The 20,973-nt window shown below is 49.0% G+C and overlaps 1 protein-coding gene across 2 annotated transcripts in view; it reads right to left on the bottom strand.

The window, feature by feature from the left end:
• Positions 1 to 2,458: 2,458 nt before the first annotated feature.
• USP8 (ubiquitin specific peptidase 8) overlaps positions 2,459 to 20,973 on the bottom strand; it is a 205,715-nt gene continuing 187,200 nt past the window's right edge. For both annotated transcript variants that reach the window (XM_063925992.1, XM_063925993.1), the window contains one exon: positions 2,459 to 3,778. In XM_063925992.1, coding sequence (XP_063782062.1) covers positions 3,593 to 3,778 — 186 coding nt within the window. In that variant the 3' untranslated portion in view covers positions 2,459 to 3,592. The remainder of the gene's footprint in view (positions 3,779 to 20,973) is intronic.

The raw sequence follows: 20,973 nt of genomic DNA, 5'->3' as shown, positions 1-20,973 counted from the left end.
CCTTGAGGGCGGCCGTATCAGGAGACGGTAACGCCACTTGTTTTGATAAGCGTGTGAGCGCCTTATCCACCTTAGGGGGTGTTTCCCAGCGCGCCCTAACCTCTGGCGGGAAAGGGTATAATGCCAATAACTTTTTAGAAATTAGCCCTTTTCTATCTGGGTTAACCCACGCTTCATCACATACATCATTCAATTCCTCTGATTCAGGAAAAACTACAGGTAGTTTTTTCACCCCCCACATAATACCCCTTTTTGTGGTACTTGTAGTATCAGAGATATGCAAAGTCTCCTTCATTGCCGTGATCATATAACGTGTGGCCCTACTGGAAAATACGTTTGTTTCTTCACCGTCGACACTAGATTCAGTGTCCGCGTCTGTATCGACCGACTGAGGTAAAGGGCGTTTTACAGCCCCTGACGGTGTCTAAGACGCCTGGGCAGGTACCAACTGGTTTGACGGCCGTCTCATGTCGTCAACTGATTTTTGTAATGTGCTGACATTATCACGTAATTCCATAAACAAAGCCATCCATTCCGGTGTCGACTCCCTAGGGGGTGACATCACCATTACCGGCAATTGCTCTGCCTCCACACCAACATCGTCCTCATACATGTCGACACACGTACCGACACACAGCAGACACACAGGGAATGCTCTATTGAAGACAGGACCCCACTAGCCCTTTGGGGAGACAGAGGGAGAGTTTGCCAGCACACACCCAAGCGCTATAATATATATGGGAACAACCCTATATAAGTGTTGTATCCTTATAGCAGCTTAAATATATTAATATCGCCAAAAAAAGTGCCCCCCCTCTCTGTTTTACCCTGTTTCTGTAGTGCAGTGCAGGGGAGAGTCCTGGGAGCCTTCCTCACAGCGGAGCTGAGCAGGAAAATGGCGCTGTGTGCTGAGGAGAATAAGCCCCACCCCCTATTTCGGCGAGCTCTTCTCCGGAATCTGTGAGATCTGGCAGGGGTTAAATACATCCATATAGCCTCAAAGGGCTATATATGATGTATTTTTAGCCATAAAAAGGTATTATATATTGCTGCCCAGGGCGCCCCCCCAACGCCCTGCACCCTCCGTGACCGCTGTGTGAAGTGTGCTGACAACAATGGCGCACAGCTGCAGTGCTGTGCGCTACCTCAGGAAGACTGAAGAGTCTTCTGCCGCCTGCTTCTGGACCTCTTCCATCTTCGGCATCTGCAAGGGGGGTCGGCGGCGCGGCTCCGGGACGAACCCCAGGGTGAGACCTGTGTTCAGACTCCCTCTGGAGCTAATGGTGTCCAGTAGCCTAAGAAGCCAATCCATCCTGCACGCAGGTGAGTTCACTTCTCTCCCCTAAGTCCCTCGATGCAGTGAGCCTGTTGCCAGCAGGACTCACTGAAAATAAAAAACCTAAAAACTTTTTCTAAGCAGCTCTTTAGGAGAGCCACCTAGATTGCACCCTGCTCGGACGGGCACAAAAACCTAACTGAGGCTTGGAGGAGGGTCATAGGGGGAGGAGCCAGTGCACACCACCTGATCCTAAAGCTTTATTTTTGTGCCCTGTCTCCTGCGGAGCCGCTAATCCCCATGGTCCTGACGGAGTCCCCAGCATCCACTAGGACGTTAGAGAAATTTGTTTAGGTTTTTTTTTAATGCAGCCTCTGCAATCTAGCTGCATATCCCTGCAGCGAAGGGGTTAATCATGTCCAAAATCATGGTAAAGTCATTTTTTTTCTCCCTACAGAATTGTTTTTTTTTTTTTTTTTTTAAACCACAGCAAGCAAAAAAAAAAAAAAAAAAAAAAAAAAAAGTATAAAGTAATTTCTGTTTTGTGTTGATCTTGGGCTACAAGTAGTAATAGAAAGCTTTGGAATATATTCTGCAAGCTACGGATCAGGAATTTCTACAGGTGTGTCTGACATTAACACTGTTTCTTAAAGAAAGTTCTTAGCACCAACACAGACATTACCATGTACAAGGACCTCTTAGCATTTTAAAAAGAAAACACATGATCCATTATCTTTGTCACATATAATAATCAGCAGTGAATGCAACAGAAAAAAAAATATCTTCATTTAAAAATAAAAAAAAATGCATTTGCAGAGAAATGTAAGTGGGTGAATATATGTTGAAAAACACACAATGGTCCAGTGCCACAAGGTTCTCCCACCCTGTGGGGATAAAAGCACCAGCGTCTCTATAATTGCGACTGCAGCTCCCCCCTATAGTAGTTTACATATGGGATCTCTCTTGCACATATAAACATAAAATCACCAAAGTAAGTCAATGGAATGGAGCATTTTACATTAGGAAACTGTTTGGCACATAAAGGCAAACAATTAATTTGCATCTATTTTGGGGATTTTCAACTACACAAATCCAAAATGCATCTGAAAGGCAAGTGTTCTGATGCACTATGCCTGAACAAATGTAAAATATGCTTAGGAAAGATTACTGTCAATGCAGAGATGTGAATGAAGCTGTAGAAATCAATTTATTTTGTTGCGAGTGCTAACTACAAATTATCAAGGTGAAAAGCACATTGGTGTAAAAGAACCCTAAATTGTGAGGGAATGTTCTGCAGTGGATGTTACCTGCAGTTACCGAGGGTAAGATTGTATCTGTCACCTATATACAATGGAGGACAGCACTTTGTGGACTGAACCAATAGTAACACAGGATCAGTCCTTCTGGTCAGCTCAACTCCCCAATGCACACACAGCTGGTCACACTGGATGAGAAACTCACATTCTGATAACGTCTAGTGACACAGGAGCTTCCTACCTGATGACCACACAAAGGCCAATATTGGTCATCATCTGCCCATATTTAGCTACATGTCTGACCATGATCTGATCCATATTATTATTATTACTGGCCACACATGCTGCAATATGCAGGCTACAAGCCCAATAACACCATCGATACTGCACCGTGTATTCTCAAAGTCACTTGGAACTATACACACAGATAATGCAGGCCACAAAATGGGTGCCTCCACTTAAGTTACTATAGTCACAGATGATGTGTAAGTATAGTGAACTTAAGTCCTCAAGAAGTGCAGAGGGGTCTAAATTGGCCTGCTAATTAAAATATATATTGTGATTTTATCATAGTAACTTTATATATCATATGAACATAATGGGATAACAGCCAGCCATGTTTGATGGCAGAGAGCTGAAGATTAACAGTTCTAATATAAATAGAATATCTAACAACGATTTCCATAGTTATATACATAGCAATAATGTGCAAGTATGCAGTCCTTAATTCAAATACATTCCCATTCTGCTTAGACCGTTTCTGTCACAGTAAAATAGCATATGGAAAAAGGGAACAAATGGCCACAGCAGACAAGAGTAATTACATATTGAGGTCTTAATAAGGACATTTCCAAGGCAAATATATCTATTTTATGATCTGCTAAAGAGGCTATAGATTAGAATATAAGGTTAAATCTTTTTCCATTTCCAGTTAATATTTCTGCACTGGAACGGTCACCTATGAGTTGAGAAAAATAAGAATATGCAAACAGTCAATTTCTTCTCTGTGGCAAGGATTGGTCTCGCCAGATATACAGAATTTCTGAGCAAAACTGTGTTTTCATGTTAAAAGCTCAGTTGCTCGGAGATCCAGGGAGGTGTAGAAGAGGATGTATGCAGCCGAGCTCTTCACAGAGGATACAGAGATCTCCGATACTTCCTGGTCATCAAACTTAAACCATCTCTGTCTCATTGCGTTCTTACAATATGCTGTGTAGTGTCCTCCATCCAATCCTCCATAGTGATTCTGTGAGAAGCACATTTTATGTTAGAAAATAAATTGTGTCAGTATCTGTACAGGAACAGAAATGTACAAATCCATGTCCTAAAGTTTTGAAAGTATTTTAGGTTTTATAACATTTTGGACAAAAGTTAAACTGTTCCACTGGCGTTCATAGGAAATAATAGGATTTTGGTTACCTACCGGTAAATCCTTTTCTCGTCAACCGTAGAGGATGCTGGGGTCCATATTAGTACCATGGGGTATAGACTGGTCCACCAGGAGCCATTGGCACTTTAAGAGTTTAATAGTGTGGGCTGGCTCCTCCCTCTATGCCTCTCCTACGAGACTCAGTCTAGAAACTGTGCCCGAGAAGACAACATACTTCGAGAGAAGGAATTACACAGATAGTGGTGAGATTCATACCAGCTCACACAACAGGGAAATCCGGCTAACATGCCGGAACAACTTCAGCAACAGCTGAAACAGTAAATAACGCAGAACTTACCTAGGAACCAGGTAACACTGAACCATAAAACAAATGCAGTAAAATGAAGCGCTGGGCGGGTGCCCAGCATCCTCTACGGACTACAAAGAAAAGGATTTACCGGTAGGTAACCAAAAATAAGATTTTAAACCTACCAGTAAATCTATTTCTTCTATTCCGTAGAGGATGCTGGGGACTCCGTAAGGACCAAGGGGTATAGACGGGCTCCGCAGGAGATAGGGCACCTAAAAAGAACTTTGACTATGGGTGTGCACTGGCTCCTCCCTCTATGCCCCTCCTCCAGACCTCAGTTAGAGAACTGTGCCCAGAGGAGATGGACAATACAAGGCAGGATTTAGCAATCCCAGGGCAAGATTCATACCAGCCCACACCAATCATACCATGTAACCTGGAACATACATAACCAGTTAACAGTATAAACAAACAACAGTAACGGTCCAAGACCTATTCCAACTGTAACATAACCCTTATGTAAGCAACAACTATATACAAGTCTTGCAGAGTTTCCGCACTGGGACGGGCACCCAGCATCCTCTACGGACTAGGAGAAATAGATTTACCGGTAGGTTTAAAATCTTATTTTCTCTTACGTCCTAGAGGATGCTGGGGACTCCGTAAGGACCATGGGGTTTATACCAAAGCATCCAATCGGGCGGGAGAGTGCGAATGACTCTGCAGCACCGACTGAGCAAACGCTAGGTCCTCATCAGCCAGGGTATCAAACTTGTAGAATTTAGCAAAAGTGTTTGACCCCGACCAAGTCGCCGCTCGGCAAATCTGTAATGCCGAGACGCCTCGGACAGCCGCCCAAGAAGAGCCCACCTTCATAGTGGAATGGGCTTTAACAGAATTTGGTACCGACAATCCAGCCGTAGAATGAGCCTGCTGAATCGTATTACAGATCCAGCGAGCAATAGTCTGCTTCGAAGCAGGTGCGCCAATCTTATTAGCAGCATACAAGACAAACAGAGCCTCTGTTTTCCTAATTCTAGCCGTCCGGGCTACATAAATCTTTAAGGCCCTGACTACGTCCAGAGATCTGGAATCCTCCAGGTCACTTGTAGCCACAGGCACCACAATAGGTTGATTCATATGGAATGAAGAAACCACTTTAGGCAAAAATTGCGGACGTGTCCTCAATTCAGCTCGATCCACATGAAAAATCAAGTAGGGGCTCTTGTGTGACAAAGCCGCCAATTCGGACACTCGCCTTGCTGATGCTAAGGCCAACAACATGACCACCTTCCAGGTAAGAAATTTCAACTCAACCTTGTTAAGCGGTTCAAACCAGTGTGATTTTAGGAACTGCAACACCACGTTCAGGTCCCATGGTGCCACCGGAGGCACAAAAGGGGGCTGGATGTGCAGTACTCCCTTTACAAACGTCTGGACTTCTGGAAGAGAAGCCAATTCCTTCTGAAAGAAAATCGAGAGGGCCAAAATCTGTACCTTAACAGAGCCTAATTTCAGGCCCATATCCACTCCTGTCTGTAGGAAGTGGAGAAGACGACCCAGATGAAAATCTTCCGTAGGTGCATTCTTGGTCTCACACCAAGACACATACTTTCGCCAGATACGGTGATAATGTTTTACCGTCACCTCCTTCCTAGCCTTTATTAAAGTAGGGATGACCTCTTCCGGAATCCACTTTTTTGCTAGGATTTGGCGTTCAACCGCCATGCCGTCAAACGTAACCGCGGTAAGTCTTGAAATACACAGGGCCCCTGTTGCAACAGGTCTTCCCTCAGAGGAAGAGGCCAGGGATCCCCTGTGAGCATCTCTTGTAGATCCGAGTACCAGGCCCTTTGAGGCCAGTCTGGGACAACGAGTATCATCTGTACTCTTCTTCGTCTTATGATCCTCAACACTTTTGTGATGAGAGGAAGAGGAGGAAACACGTAGACCGATTTGAACACCCACGGTGTTACCAGAGCGTCTACTGCTACTGCCTGAGGGTCCCGAGACCTGGCACAATACCTCCGAAGCTTTTTGTTGAGGCGTGACGCCATCATGTCTATTTGAGGAGTTCCCCAAAGACGCGTTACGCCTGCAAAGACTTCTTGATGAAGTTCCCACTCTCCTGGATGGAGATCGTGTCTGCTGAGGAAGTCTGCTTCCCAGTTGTCCACTCCCGGAATGAAGACAGCCGACAGAGCGCTTACATGATTTTCCGCCCAGCAAAGGATCCTTGTGGCTTCCGCCATCGCGACTCTGCTTCTTGTCCCGCCTTGGCGGTTCACATGAGCCACTGCTGTGACATTGTCTGATTAAATCAGAACCGGTAGGCTTCGAAGAAGACTCTCCGCTTGTCGAAGGCCGTTGTAAATGGCCTTGAGTTCCAACACATTGATGTGTAGACAGGACTCCTGGTCTGACCAAAGACCCTGAAAACTTTTTCCCTGTGTGACTGCTCCCCATCCTCGGAGGCTCGCGTCCGTGGTAACCAGGATCCAATCCTGAATTCTGAACCTGCGACCCTCCAGGAGGTGAACACTTTGCAACCACCACAGGAGGGACACTCTGGCCCCTGGGGACAGAGTTATTTTCCGATGTAAGTGCAGATGGGACCCCGACCACTTGTCCAGAAGGTCCCATTGAAAAGTCCTTGCATGGAACCTTCCGAAGGGAATGGCCTCGTAGGCCGCCACCATTTTTCCCAGAACTCGAGTGCATTGGTGAACGGACACCCTTTTCGGTTTTAACAGGTCTCTGACCATGTTCTGGATGTCTTGGGCTTTCTCTATTGGGAGGAAGACCTTCATTTGTTCCGTATCCAGTATCATACCTAGGAACGGTAGTCGAGTTGTCGGAATCAACTGTGACTTCGGTAGATTTAGAATCCAACCGTGTTGCTGGAGCACTCTCAGAGAGAGCGCCACACTGCTCAGCAATTTCTCCCTTGATCTCGCTTTTATCAGGAGATCGTCCAAGTATGGGATAATTGTGACTCCATGCTTGCGCAGGACCACCATCATTTCCGCCATTATCTTGGTGAAAATCCTCGGGGCCGTGGAGAGTCCGAACGACAACGTCTGAAATTGGTAATGACAATCCTGTACAGCGAATCTCAGGTATTCCTGATGGGGGGCATATATGGGGACATGAAGGTATGCATCCTTTATGTCCAGAGACACCATAAACTCCCCCTCCTTGGCTATTATCGCTCTGAGTGATTCCATTTTGAATTTGAATCTTTTTATGTACAGGTTTCGGGATTTCAGATTCAAAATAGGTCTGACCGAACCGTCCGGTTTCGGGACCACAAATAGGGTTGAGTAGTAACCTCTTCCCTGCTGGTGCAGGGGAACCTTGATTATCACTTGCTGTATACACAGCGTTTGAATTGCAGCTAACACTATATCCCGTTCCGATGTGGAAGCTGGTAGGGACGATTTGAAAAATCGGCGCGGGGGCACCTCCTCGAATTCCAATTTGTAACCCTGGGAAACTATTTCCAACACCCAGGGATTCAGGTCTGAACTGACCACGGCCTGACTGAAAAGTCGAAGACGTGCCCCCACCGGTGTGGACTCCCTCAGGGGAGCCCCAGCGTCATGCTGTGGGTTTTGGAGCAGCCGGGGAGGACTTTTGTTCCTGGGCACCTGCCGAAGCAGGTGCTCTTTTGCCTCTGCCCTTACCTCTGGCGAGGAAAGAGGATCCCCGACCTCTTCTGGACTTGTGCGACCGAAAGGACTGCATCTGATAGGGTGTTACTTTCTTTTGCTGTTGGGGAATATATGGTAAAAAATTTGATTTACCTGCTGTAGCTGTGGAAACCAGGTCCGTCAGCCCATCCCCAAACAATACATCACCCTTATAGGGTAGTACTTCCATATGTTTTTTTGAAACCGCATCACCCGTCCATTGGAGAGTCCATAAGGATCTTCTCGCTGAGATAGACATGGCATTGGCCCTAGAAGCTAGCAATCCAATGTCCCTTTGAGCATCCCTCATAAATAAGACTGCGTCTTTTATGTGGGCTAGAGTTAAGAATATAGTATCCTTATCCATATTATCAAATTGATCTGTCAGCTCATCTGTCCAAGCTGCAATTGCGCTACACACCCATGCCGACGTAATTGTCGGTCTTCGCACAGCCCCCGTATGAGAATAAATACACTTTAAGGTAGTTTCTTGCCTGCGATCTGCAGGGTCCTTAAGGGCCGCTGTGTCAGGAGACGGTAGCGCCACTTTCTTGGACAAGCGCGTCAGGGCCTTGTCCACAGTGGGGGATGATTCCCAAATCTCCCTGTCCTGCTTAGGGAAGGGGTATGCCATATAAATTCTTTTGGGGATCTGCGGTCTCTTGTCCGGAGTCTCCCAAGCTTTCCCAAAGAAATCATTTAATTCATGAGATGTGGGAAAATTAATAATCTGTTTCTTTTCCTTAAACATGTGTACCCTTGTGTCGGGGACCGAGGGTTCATCCTCAATATGTAACACATCCCTTATTGCCACAATCATACACCGAATGGTTTTAGTCACCCTAGGGTGCAATTTTACTTCGTCGTAGTCGACACTGGAGTCAGAATCCGTGTCGGTAGTAGTGTCTTGTGTTAAGGGACGCTTTTGAGACCCCGACGGGCCCTGTGAGTTGGTCCAATCCGAGGATTGACCCCCTGATGTCCCCCCTAATTCAGCCTTATCAAGCCTTTTATGTAAAGATGTCACACTTGCATTCAACATATGCCACATGCCCATCCAATCCGGAGTCGGCACAACCGACGGGGACACACCACTCATTTGCTCCACCGCCTCCTTGGAGAAGCTTTCCGCCTCAGACATGTCGACACACAGGTACGGACACCCCACACACAGGGATTAACCTATAAGGGGACAAAGCCCCAACCAGGCCCTTAGGAGAGACAGAGAAAGAGTATGCCAGCACACACCCAGCGCTTAACACTGAAAAGATATGACCAGATAGCGCTTATATCTATAAAATGACCAGATTCCCACTCACTGCGCTCAAAATGCCCCCCTCCTCTTTTTTACAGCCTGAATGTTCAGCAGGGGAGAGACCAGGGAGCCAGCATTTTCCTCGTGCAGCTTCTGTGGAGAAAATGGCGCTGGTTAGTGCTGGGGATCAAGCTCCGCCCACCCGACGGCGGGCTTCGATCCCAGTGATTTTTTTTTATAGAAAATGGTGGGGGATCGTAGAATTACTGCCCAGCAGCCTAATCTACCTTGTCAGTGCCCAAATGTGAGGTTTATTGCTGCCCAGGGCGACCCCCCCCCTGCGCCCTGCACCCGGTGTGCTGCTCTGTGTGTGTGACTGGGAGCAATGGCGCGCAGCTTACCGCTGCGCGCCTTACCCCATGAAGATCTGTTGTCTTCTGCCTTCTCATACTCACCCGGCTTCTATCTTCGGCATCTGTGAGGAGGACGGCGGCGCGGCTCCGGGACGAACCCCAGGTGAGACCTGTGTTCAGACTCCCTCTGGAGCTAATGGTGTCCAGTAGCCTAGAAACAGAGCCCAACTTGACAAGCCAGCTCTGCTTCTCTCTCCTCAGTCCCACGATGCAGGGAGCCTGTTGCCAACAGGACTCCCTGAAAATAAAAAACCTAACAAAATTCTTATCCACAGAAAACTCTGGAGAGCTCTCTGCAGTGCACCCATTCTCTTCTGGGCACAAGATCTAACTGAGGTCTGGAGGAGGGGCATAGAGGGAGGAGCCAGTGCACACCCATAGTCAAAGTTCTTTTTAGGTGCTTTATCTCCTGCGGAGCCCGTCTATACCACATGGTCCTTACGGAGTCCAAATGATGTACCGCAGAGATGTACCGCCGAGACACCCCGGGCAGCCGCCCAGGAAGAGCCCACTTTACGAGTAGAGTGGGCCTTTACAGATTTCGGACACGGCAATCCTGCCGTGGAAGCAGCATGCTGGATAGTGAACCTGATCCAGTGGGAAATCGACTGCTTAGAAGCAGGACATCCAATTTTCTTTGGATCATAGAGGACAGAGAGTCACTTTTCCTATGACGAGCCATCCTCTTCACATAAATCTTCAAAGTCCTCACTACATCCAAGGCCTTTGAAGTAATTGAGGAGTCAGTAGCCACTGGCACCACAATAGTTTGATGTGGAAAGCAGACACAACCTTAGGTAGGAACTGTGGACGAATCCTAAGTTCCGCCCTGTCTTCATGGAAGATCAGATAAGGGCTTTTACAAGATAAAGCCCCCAATTCCGACACGCGTCGCGCAGAAGCCAAGGCCAACAAGGTGACCGCCTTCCACGTGAGAAACTTGAGGTCAGTCTCTTGTAGAGGCTCAAACCAAGCAGATTGCAGGAATTGCAACACCACATCAAGATCCCATGGAGCCGTAGGCGCCACAAAGGGAGGCTGAATGTGCAAAACCCCTTTCAAAAAGGTCTGAACCTCAGGAAGAACAGCCAATTGTTTCTGGAAGAAGATGGACAAAGCAGAGATCTGGACCTTGATGGAGCCCAGTCTCAGTCCCATATCCACCCCTGCTTGCAGGAAAAGGAGAAAACGTCCAAGTTGAAACTCCACCGCCGTAAACTTCTTGGCCTGACACCAAGAAACATATTTCTTCCAAATGCGATGGTAATGTTTAGACGTTACCCCATTCCTGGCCTGTATCAGGGTGGGAATGATCTCACTCGGGATACCTTTCTGAGCTAAGATCTGGCGTTCAACCACCATGCCGTCAAACGTAGCCGCCGTAAGTCTTGATAAGCGAACGGCCCCTGCAGAAGCAGATCCTCCCGAAGAGGTAAAGGCCGTGGATCTTCCTGCAGAAGATCCAGCAGATCTGCGTACCAAGCCCTCCTTGGCCAGTCCAGAGCAATGAGGATTGCCAGAACCTTTGTTCTTCTTACGAGCTGAAGAACCTTTGGTATCAGAGGAAGTGGAGGGAACACATACACTGACTTGAACACCCACGGTGTTATCAGTGCGTCCACCGCCACTGCCTGTGGGTCTCTTGACCTGGAATAGTACCTCCGTAGCTTCTTGTTGAGGCGTGAGGCCATCATGTCTATGTGGGGAACCCCCCACCAACCGGATACCTCCTAGAACACCTCCGGATGGAGGCCCCACTCCCCCGGATGGAGATCGTGTCTGCTGAGGAAGTCTGCTTCCCAGTTGTCTATGCCCGGAATGAAGATTGCAGACATCGCCACCGCGTGCCCTTCTGCCCAGATGAGGATTTTTGACACCTCTGACATGGCAGCCCTGCTCTTCGTTCCGCCTCGTCAGTTTATGTAGGCCACCGTGGTCACATTATCCGACTGCACCTGAACAGCCCGATCCTGTAGAAGGTGTGCTGCTTGCAGAAGGGCGTTGTAAACGGCCTGAGTTCCAGGATGTTTATTGGGAGAAGCGACTCTTGATCCGACCATCGTCCCTGAAAGGTTTCCCCCAGAGGGACCGCTCCCCAACCTCTTAGACTTGCATCTGTGGTTAAAAGGATCCAGTCTTGAATTCCGAACCTTCTCACTTCCAGAAGGTGCGGAAGATGCAGCCACCAGAGGAGCGAAATCCTGGCTTTCGGAGACAGGCGTATCCTCTTGTGCATGTGTAGGTGAGAGCCCGACCAATGGTCCAATAGGTCCAGCTGAAAGGGTCGAGCATGAATCCTGCCATACTGCAGAGCCTCGTAGGCAGCAACCATCTTCCCCAGAAGGCGTATGCATTGATGAACAGATACCCGGGTAGGCTTTAGGACCTACCGGACCATTGCTTGAATCACCAACGCTTTCTCCACCGGGAGAAATACCCTCTGCACTTCCGTGTCGAGGATCATTCCCAGGAAAGACAGTCGCCTTGTCGGCTCCAGATGAGACTTTGGAAGGTTTAGAATCCAACCGTGCCTCCTGAGCAGCCGTGTCGTGAGCGCGATGGAATGCAACCACCTCTCCCTGGAAGACGCCTTGATCAGGAGATCGTCCAGATATGGAATTATGTTCACCCCGTTTGCGGAGGAGAACCATCATCTCCGCCATCACCTTGGTGAAGATCCTCTGTGCTGTGGAGAGGCCAAACAGCAGCGCCTGGAACTGATAGTGATCGTCAATCAGCGCAAACCTGAGATATGCTTGATGCGGCGCCCAAATGGGAATGTGATGGTAAGCATCCTTGATGTCCAGGGACACCAGGAACTCCCCCTCCGACAGTCCTGAGATGACAGCTCTCAGAGATTCCATCTTGAATTTGAACTCCTTAAGATAAGGGTTCAAAGATTTAAAGTTTAGAATAGGCCGTACCGAACCATCCGGTTTCGGTACCAAAAAAGGTTCGAATAATAACCCTTGTTCCGCTGCTGAAGTGGAACCGGAACAATGACCTCTGACACCACCAATTTTCTGATGGCCTCCAGAAGAATTGTCCTGTCTGCCAGCAGCGCTGGCAAGCCTGACTTGAAGAAACGGTGAGGCGGGGGATCTTGGAACTCCAGTCTGTACCCTCTGGACACTATATCCAAAACCCAGGGGTCCAGACCCGACGACACCCAGACGTGGCTGAACTGCCGGTGTCTTGCCCCCACCTGACCTTCCTCCAGGCCTAGCTGTCCACCATCATGCGGAGGACTTAGGGGTATCAGAAGCAGGCTTCTGGGTCTGGGAACCTGCGGGAGTGGGTTTCTTTCCTTTGGCACGACCACCTCTGAAGGTGTTCGAAGGCTTATTCTTTCTAGGCCTCGCGGGCCGAAAGGACTGTGACGTCGTAGATGAAAAGGGATTCTTTGTAGTCGGTGCAGCTGAGGGGAGAAAGGAGACTTACCCGCGGTAGCCGTGGCAATCCACGCATCCAGCGCCTCCCCAAAGAGAGCCTGACCTTTGTATGGTAGGCCTTCCACATACTTCCTGGATTCCGCATCCGCAGACCAGTTGCGCAGCCAGAGACCTCAACGATCCGAGACGGACATGGAGGAGATCCCCGCAGCCATGGAACCCAGGTCCTTCATGAAATCCACCAGGAACCCTGCAGAATCCTGAATATTACGTAAAAATAAATCAACGTCACCTTTGTCCAGCGTAGTCGATTCCTCCTGCAGAATGATTGACCACCTGGCAATAGCTTTAGCAATCCAAGCACAGGCTATAGTAGGCCGCAATATAGCCCCTGAAGCCGTGTAAATGGATTTCAGCGTAGCATCCACCTTGCGATCTGCCGGGTCCTTTAACACGGTAGATCACGTGACCGGTAATACCACCTGTTTGGACAGCCTGGAGACAGAGGCGTCGACTATCGGCGGGGACTCCCATCTCTTCCTATCTTCCTCTGGGAAGGGAAAAGCCACCAAGACCCTCTTGGCAATCTGGAATTTCCCATGCCTTTTCAAAGATAGCATTCAATTCTTTGGAAAGGCATGGGAAAGTGAGGGGGGGCTTCTTATGATCTGTGAAGAAGGCCTCCTCCACCTGTTCCGGAGCTGTGTCTGAAATGTGTAAAACATCCCTAACAGCCTCAATCATCAACTGCACCCCCTTGGCCAGTGAAGCTGTCCCCCTCGACACATCCCCGTCACCGTCTGCAGCGTCAGAATCGGTGTCTGTGTCATCCTGCATAATTGTAAGTGCACGTTTGTGAGAATGTACCGCAGGGGACCCTGAGGAGACAGTATCAGACCATACAACCATAGAGGACTGAAGGACTTGAGTGGCATGCTCAGTCCTAGCAACTCTATTAGGAATCTGTGAAATAGTCCCCCTCAGAGAGATTAACCATTCTGGCTCACTAGCTGGGATCTGTGCTAAAACAGTGCAATCCTGATTACATGGAATGGAGTCTTCCTGGGAAGACAAATCCTCTGCAGCATATGAAACAGTGTCCCTAGACATGTTGCACACACACTCAAACACCCCACAAACACACAGGGTATTATGAAGACAGAGTTTCCCCCCAAGAATTGCAGAGAGACCCAGAGATTGGAGCCAACCCACACACAGCGCTATCAAAGGTATAGGGAGTCCCTTACCAGCGCTGGCTGTGTCCCTTAATAGGTGACACAGCCTCCCCCCTTCTACAACCCCCTTGGTACCATACAGACAGCTGGAGATTGCTCTGGAGGGACCTGGTTCCACTTGTAGTAAGTGCAGGCAGAAGAAATGGCACTGAACGCTGCAGGGTCCGCTCTGAGAAGCTCTGCCCCCTCGATGGCGCTGCCTTCCTGCTCACTGATCGATTATACTGGCTGGAAGAGTTGTGCTGGCCTGGATCCGCAGACACCGACAGACTTGCAATGGACAGTGTAGATACCGCTGAGCCATCACGGAGCGCGGGTGAGACCGCGCTCCTTACCCTAAGGCCGCCTGCTTCACACTGTCCCCCCGCTTGCAAGAGGGGACAATGACTCACTCACCACTTCTTCAGCTCCCAGGGGGTGGCGGCCGGCTGCCGGGGTGAGCGTTCCCCTGCGGCGGGGCGCGATTAGACCCCACTGAAGCCAAATGTTCAGTCAGCGGGAGCAGTGGCTCAAGACACCGCTCCCCCCCCCCTCAGTCCCACGCTGCAGGGAGGCTGTCGCCAGCAGCCTCCCTGTAAAATAAAAAACTCTGAAAAGAAAAAATTTAACTTTTTCTAAAGAAGCTCAGTAGAGCTCCCCTAGCTGTGACCGGCTCCTCTGGGCACATTTTCTAAACTGAGTCTGGTAGGAGCGGCATAGAGGGAGGAGCCAGCACACACTATTAAACTCTTAAAGTGCCAATGGCTCCTGGTGAACCCGTCTATACCCCATAGTACTAATATGGACCCCAGCATCCTCTAGGACGTAATAGAAAATAAGAATTTACTTACCGATAATTCTATTTCTCGTAGTCCGTAGTGGATGCTGGGGACTCCGTCAGGACCATGGGGAATAGCGGCTCCGCAGGAGACAGGGCACAAAAGTAAAAGCTTTAGGATCAGGTGGTGTGCACTGGCTCCTCCCCCTATGACCCTCCTCCAAGCCTCAGTTAGGATACTGTGCCCGGACGAGCGTACACAATAAGGAAGGATTTTGAATCCCGGGTAAGACTCATACCAGCCACACCAATCACACTGTACAACCTGTGATCTGAACCCAGTTAACAGCATGATAACAGCGGAGCCTCTGAAAAGATGGCTCACAACAATAATAACCCGATTTTTGTAACAATAACTATGTACAAGTATTGCAGACAATCCGCACTTGGGATGGGCGCCCAGCATCCACTACGGACTACGAGAAATAGAATTATCGGTAAGTAAATTCTTATTTTCTCTGACGTCCTAAGTGGATGCTGGGGACTCCGTCAGGACCATGGGGATTATACCAAAGCTCCCAAACGGGCGGGAGAGTGCGGATGACTCTGTAGCACCGAGTGAGAGAACTCCAGGTCCTCCTCAGCCAGGGTGTGCCCCTGACCAAGTAGCAGCTCGGCAAAGTTGTAAAGCCGAGACCCCTCGGGCAGCCGCCCAAGATGAGCCCACCTTCCTTGTGGAATGGGCATTTACATATTTTGGCTGTGGCAGGCCTGCCACAGAATGTGCAAGCTGAATTGTACTACACATCCAACTAGCAATCGTCTGCTTAGAAGCAAGAGCACCCAGTTTGTTGGGTGCATACAGGATAACAGCAAGTCAGTTTTCCTGACTCCAGCCGTCCTGGAAACCTATATTTTCCAGGGCCCTGACAACATCTAGCAACTTGGAGTCCTCCAAGTCCCTAGTAGCCGCAGGTACCACAATAAGCTGGTTCAGGTGAAACGCTGACACCACCTTAGGGAGAAACTGGGGACGAGTCCGCAGCTCTGCCCTGTCCGAATGGACAATCAGATATGGGCTTTTGTGAGACAAAGCCGCCAATTCTGACACTCGCCTGGCCGAGGCCAGGGCCAACATCATGGTCACTTTCCATGTGAGATATTTCAAATCCACAGATTTGAGCGGTTTAAACCAATGTGATTTGAGGAATCCCAGAACTACGTTGAGATCCCACAGTGCCACTGGAGGCACAAAAGGGGGTTGTAAAAGCAGTACTCCCTTGACAAACTTCTGGACTTCCCAATGGTCTTTCCCAACGGTTCACAATCATGTGGAAGACTTCCCGATGAAGTCCCCACTCTCCCGGGTGGAGGTCGTGCTGAGGAAGTCTGCTTCCCAGTTGTCCACTCCCGGAATGAACACTGCTGACAGTGCTATCACATGATTTTCCGCCCAGCGAAGAATCCTTGCAGTTTCTGCCATTGCCCTCCTGCTTCTTGTGCCGCCCTGTCTGTTTACGTGGGCGACTGCCGTGATGTTGTCCCACTGGATCAATACCGGCTGACCTTGAAGCAGAGGTCTTGCTAAGCTTAGAGCATTGTAAATTGCTCTTAGCTCCAGTATATTTATGTGGAGAGAAGTCTCCAGACCTGATCACACTCCCTGGAAATTTTTTCCTTGTGTGACTGCTCCCCAGCCTTTCAGGCTGGCATCCGTGGTCACCAGGACCCAGTCCTGAATGCCGAATCTGTGGCCCTTTAGTAGATGAGCACTCTGCAGCCACCACAGAAGAGACACCCTTGTCCTTGGAGACAGGGTTATCCGCTGATGCATCTGAAGATGCGATCCGGACCATTTTTCCAGCAGATCCCACTGAAAAGTTCTTGCGTGAAATCTGCCGAATGGAATCGCTTCGTAAGAAGCCACCATTTTTCCCAGGACCCTTGTGCAATGATGCACTGACACTTTTCCTGGTTTTAGGAGGTTCCTGACTAGCTCGGATAACTCCCTGGCTTTCTCCTCCGGGAGAAACACCTTTTTCTGGACTGTGTCCAGAATCATCCCTAGGAACAGCAGACGTGTCGTCGGAGACAGCTGCGATTTTGGAATATTTAGACTCCACCCGTGCTGTCGTAGAACTACTTGAGATAGTGCTACTCCGACCTCCAACTGTTCTCTGGACCTTGCCCTTATCAGGAGATCGTCCAAGTAAGGGATAATTAAGACGCCTTTTCTTTGAAGAAGAATCATCATTTCGGCCATTACCTTGGTAAAGACCCGGGGTGCCGTGGACAATCCAAACGGCAGCGTCTGAAACTGATAGTGACAGTTTTGTACCACGAACCTGAGGTACCCTTGGTGAGAAGGGCAAATTGGGACATGGAGGTAAGCATCCTTGATGTCCAGGGACACCATATAGTCCCCTTCTTCCTGGTTCGCTATCACTGCTCTGAGTGACTCCATCTTGATTTGAACCTTTGTATGTAAGTGTTCAAATATTTAAGATTTAGAATAGGTCTCACCGAGCCGTCTGGCTTCAGTACCACAATATAGTGTGGAATAATACCCCTTTCCTTGTTGTAGGAGGGGTACTTTGATTATCACCTGCTGGGAATACAGCTTGTGAATTGTTTCCAATACTGCCTCCCTGTCGGAGGGAGACGTTGGTAAAGCAGACTTCAGGAACCTGCGAGGGGGAGACGTCTCGAATTTCCAATCTGTACCCCTGGGATACTACTTGTAGGATCCAGGGGTCCACTTGCGAGTGAGCCCACTGCGCGCTGAAACTCTTGAGACGACCCCCCACCGCACCTGAGTCCGCTTGTACGGCCCCAGCGTCATGCTGAGGACTTGGCAAAAGCGGTGGAGGGCTTCTGTTCCTGGGAATAGGCTGCCTGCTGCAGTCTTCTTCCCTTTCCTCTATCCCTGGGCAGATATGACTGGCCTTTTGCCTGCTTGCCCTTATGGGGACGAAAGGACTGAGGCTGAAAAGACGGTGTCTTTTTCTGCTGAGATGTGACTTGGGGTAAAAAAGGTGGATTTTCCAGCTGTTGCCGTGGCCACCAGGTCCGATGGACCGACCCCAAATAACTCCTCCCCTTTATACGGCAATACTTCCATGTGCCGTTTGGAATTTGCATCACCTGACCACTGTCGTGTCCATAAACATCTTCTGGCAGATATGGACATCGCATCTACTCTTGATGCCAGAGTGCAAATATCCCTCTGTGCATCTCGCATATATAGAAATGCATCCTTTAAATGCTCTATAGTCAATAAAATACTGTCCCTGTCAAGGGTATCAATATTTTCAGTCAGGGAATCCGACCAAGCCACCCCAGCGCTGCACATCCAGACTGAGGCGATCGCTGGTCGCAGTATAACACCAGTATGTGTGTATATACTTTTTTAGGATATTTTCCAGCCTCCTATCAGCTGGCTCCTTGAGGGCGGCCGTATCTGGAGACGGTAACGCCACTTGTTTTGATAAGCGTGTGAGCGCCTTATCCACCCTAAGGGGTGTTTCCCAACGCGCCCTAACTTCTGGCGGGAAAGGGTATAACGCCAATAATTTTCTATCGGGGGAAACCCACGCATCATCACACACTTCATTTAATTTATCTGATTCAGGAAAAACTACAGGTAGTTTTTTCACACCCCACATAATACCCTCTTTTGTGGTACTTGTAGTATCAGAAATATGTAACACCTCCTTCATTGCCCTTAACATGTAACGTGTGGCCCAAATGGAAAATACGTTTGTTTCTTCACCGTCGACACTGGAGTCAGTGTCCGTGTCTGTGTCGACCGACTGAGGTAAATGGGCGTTTTAAAGCCCCTGACGGTGTTTGAGACGCCTGGACAGGTACTAATTGGTTTGCCGGCCGTCTCATGTCGTCAACCGACCTTGCAGCGTGTTGACATTATCACGTAATTCCCTAAATAAGCCATCCATTCCGGTGTCGACTCCCTAGAGAGTGACATCACCATTACAGGCAATTGCTCCGCCTCCTCACCAACATCGTCCTCATACATGTCGACACACACGTACCGACACACAGCACACACACAGGGAATGCTCTGATAGAGGACAGGACCCCACTAGCCCTTTGGGGAGACAGAGGGAAAGTTTGCCAGCACACACCAAAACGCTATATTATACAGGGACAACCTTATATAAGTGTTTTCCCTTATAGCATCTTAATATATAATAATATCGCCAAATAAGTGCCCCCCCTCTCTGTTTTAATCCTGTTTCTGTAGTGCAGTGCAGGGGAGAGCCTGGGAGCCTTCCTAGCAGCGGAGCTGTGTAGGAAAATGGCGCTGTGTGCTGAGGAGAATAGGCCCCGCCCCCTTTTCGGCGGGCTTCTTCTCCCGTTTTTCTGACAACCTGGCAGGGGTTAAATACATCCATATAGCCCCAGGGGCTATATGTGATGTATTTTTAGCCAGCATAGGTACTTTCATTGCTGCCCAGGGCGACCCCCCAAGCGCCCTGCACCCTCAGTGACCGTTGGTGTGAAGTGTGCTGAGAGCAATGGCGCACAGCTGCAGTGCTGTGCGCTACCTCATGAAGACTGAGAAGTCTTCAGCCGCCGATTTCTGGACCTCTTCTCTCTTCAGCATCTGCAAGGGGGTCGGCGGCGCGGCTCCGGTGACCCATCCAGGCTGTACCTGTGATCGTCCCTCTGGAGCTAGTGTCCAGTAGCCTAAGAAGCCAATCCATCCTGCACGCAGGTGAGTTGACTTCTTCTCCCCTAAGTCCCTCGTTGCAGTGAGCCTGTTGCCAGCAGGACTCACTGAAAATAAAAAACCTAACAAAACTTTTACTCTAAGCAGCTCTTTAGGAGAGCCACCTAGATTGCACCCTTCTCGGCCGGGCACAAAAACCTAACTGAGGCTTGGAGGAGGGTCATAGGGGGAGGAGCCAGTGCACACCACCTGATCCTAAAGCTTTTACTTTTGTGCCCTGTCTCCTGCGGAGCCGCTATTCCCCATGGTCCTGACGGAGTCCCCAGCATCCACTTAGGACGTCAGAGAAATATAGTTTATACATGAGTGGTATAAACAACAATATAATTTTAGAATGTGAACCAAGATGATGAGATTCCGTCACTGGATGATATATATTGTTTATATGGATAATGTAGGACTAGAGTACTAGGACAATAAAGCCACATAAATGGGTATAGAGTAAAACAAAGATAAAATGTCATTTTGGCACCCATATTTTATATATAAATATATATTACATATATTTTAATTTTCCGTCCAGGTGTAAATATAAATCACATCTGTGGCAGAGGCTCTGCTATATGTAAAGTAAAGTCATTGCATCAACATCCATTAGATAGCGTGTGGAGTGGCTGTTATCAGTGAGATAGGTCCTAGCCCGTCTGAGGATGCGCATGGAGGGTAATGAGACTTGGCTTTTCCCTCTTGCAGGGTACAGTTTCAGCTACACCTCATGGAAAGTGGAGGGGTTGGGCCGTGCCGTGAAGGGAGGTCATGGGTAGGGGGTTGGGTCCAAGGTGGGAAGACAGATGGTACGAAGGGAGAACTGAGGGGGAGAGGGGAGAACAGCCAGGAGTAATAAGCCACTTAGTGATTGAAGCTAGATGCAGGGGGAAAGAGGCCCAGGAGGCAGACGGAAAAGGGCTGTGGGGAGGGATGAAGTAGAGCAGCCGGAAAGGGGATTATCTCCATCCAGAGACTACAGACACCCTGCTCATGGTAACCCTAGACAACCCAGTACACTGACTGACGCCACCCAAATGTTTGGTTGGGGGCGGGGCGCAAGGTGCTCCCTCGCACACCGCCATTACGAAACCTATGTGTATGCTCCAATATGAAAACTCCTGATGGTGGATAACAGTGTGTACACAGAAAGTATCCTTTGCCTAGGTCAGAGGTTCCTAAATACTGGGGAAGATGTACGGAATCTCAATATGGAGTAGTGGTATCAGTGCACGTTATGTGCACGGATACAGTTTCTCCCCCATGTATTACAGCAGTGA

This window comes from Pseudophryne corroboree, chromosome 6 (genome assembly GCF_028390025.1).
Source record: "Pseudophryne corroboree isolate aPseCor3 chromosome 6, aPseCor3.hap2, whole genome shotgun sequence".
In the NCBI taxonomy this organism is placed as follows: Eukaryota; Metazoa; Chordata; class Amphibia; order Anura; family Myobatrachidae; genus Pseudophryne; species Pseudophryne corroboree.
The sequence above is the reverse complement of the archived record's forward strand: the minus strand, read 5'-3'. Positions and strand labels throughout refer to the sequence as shown.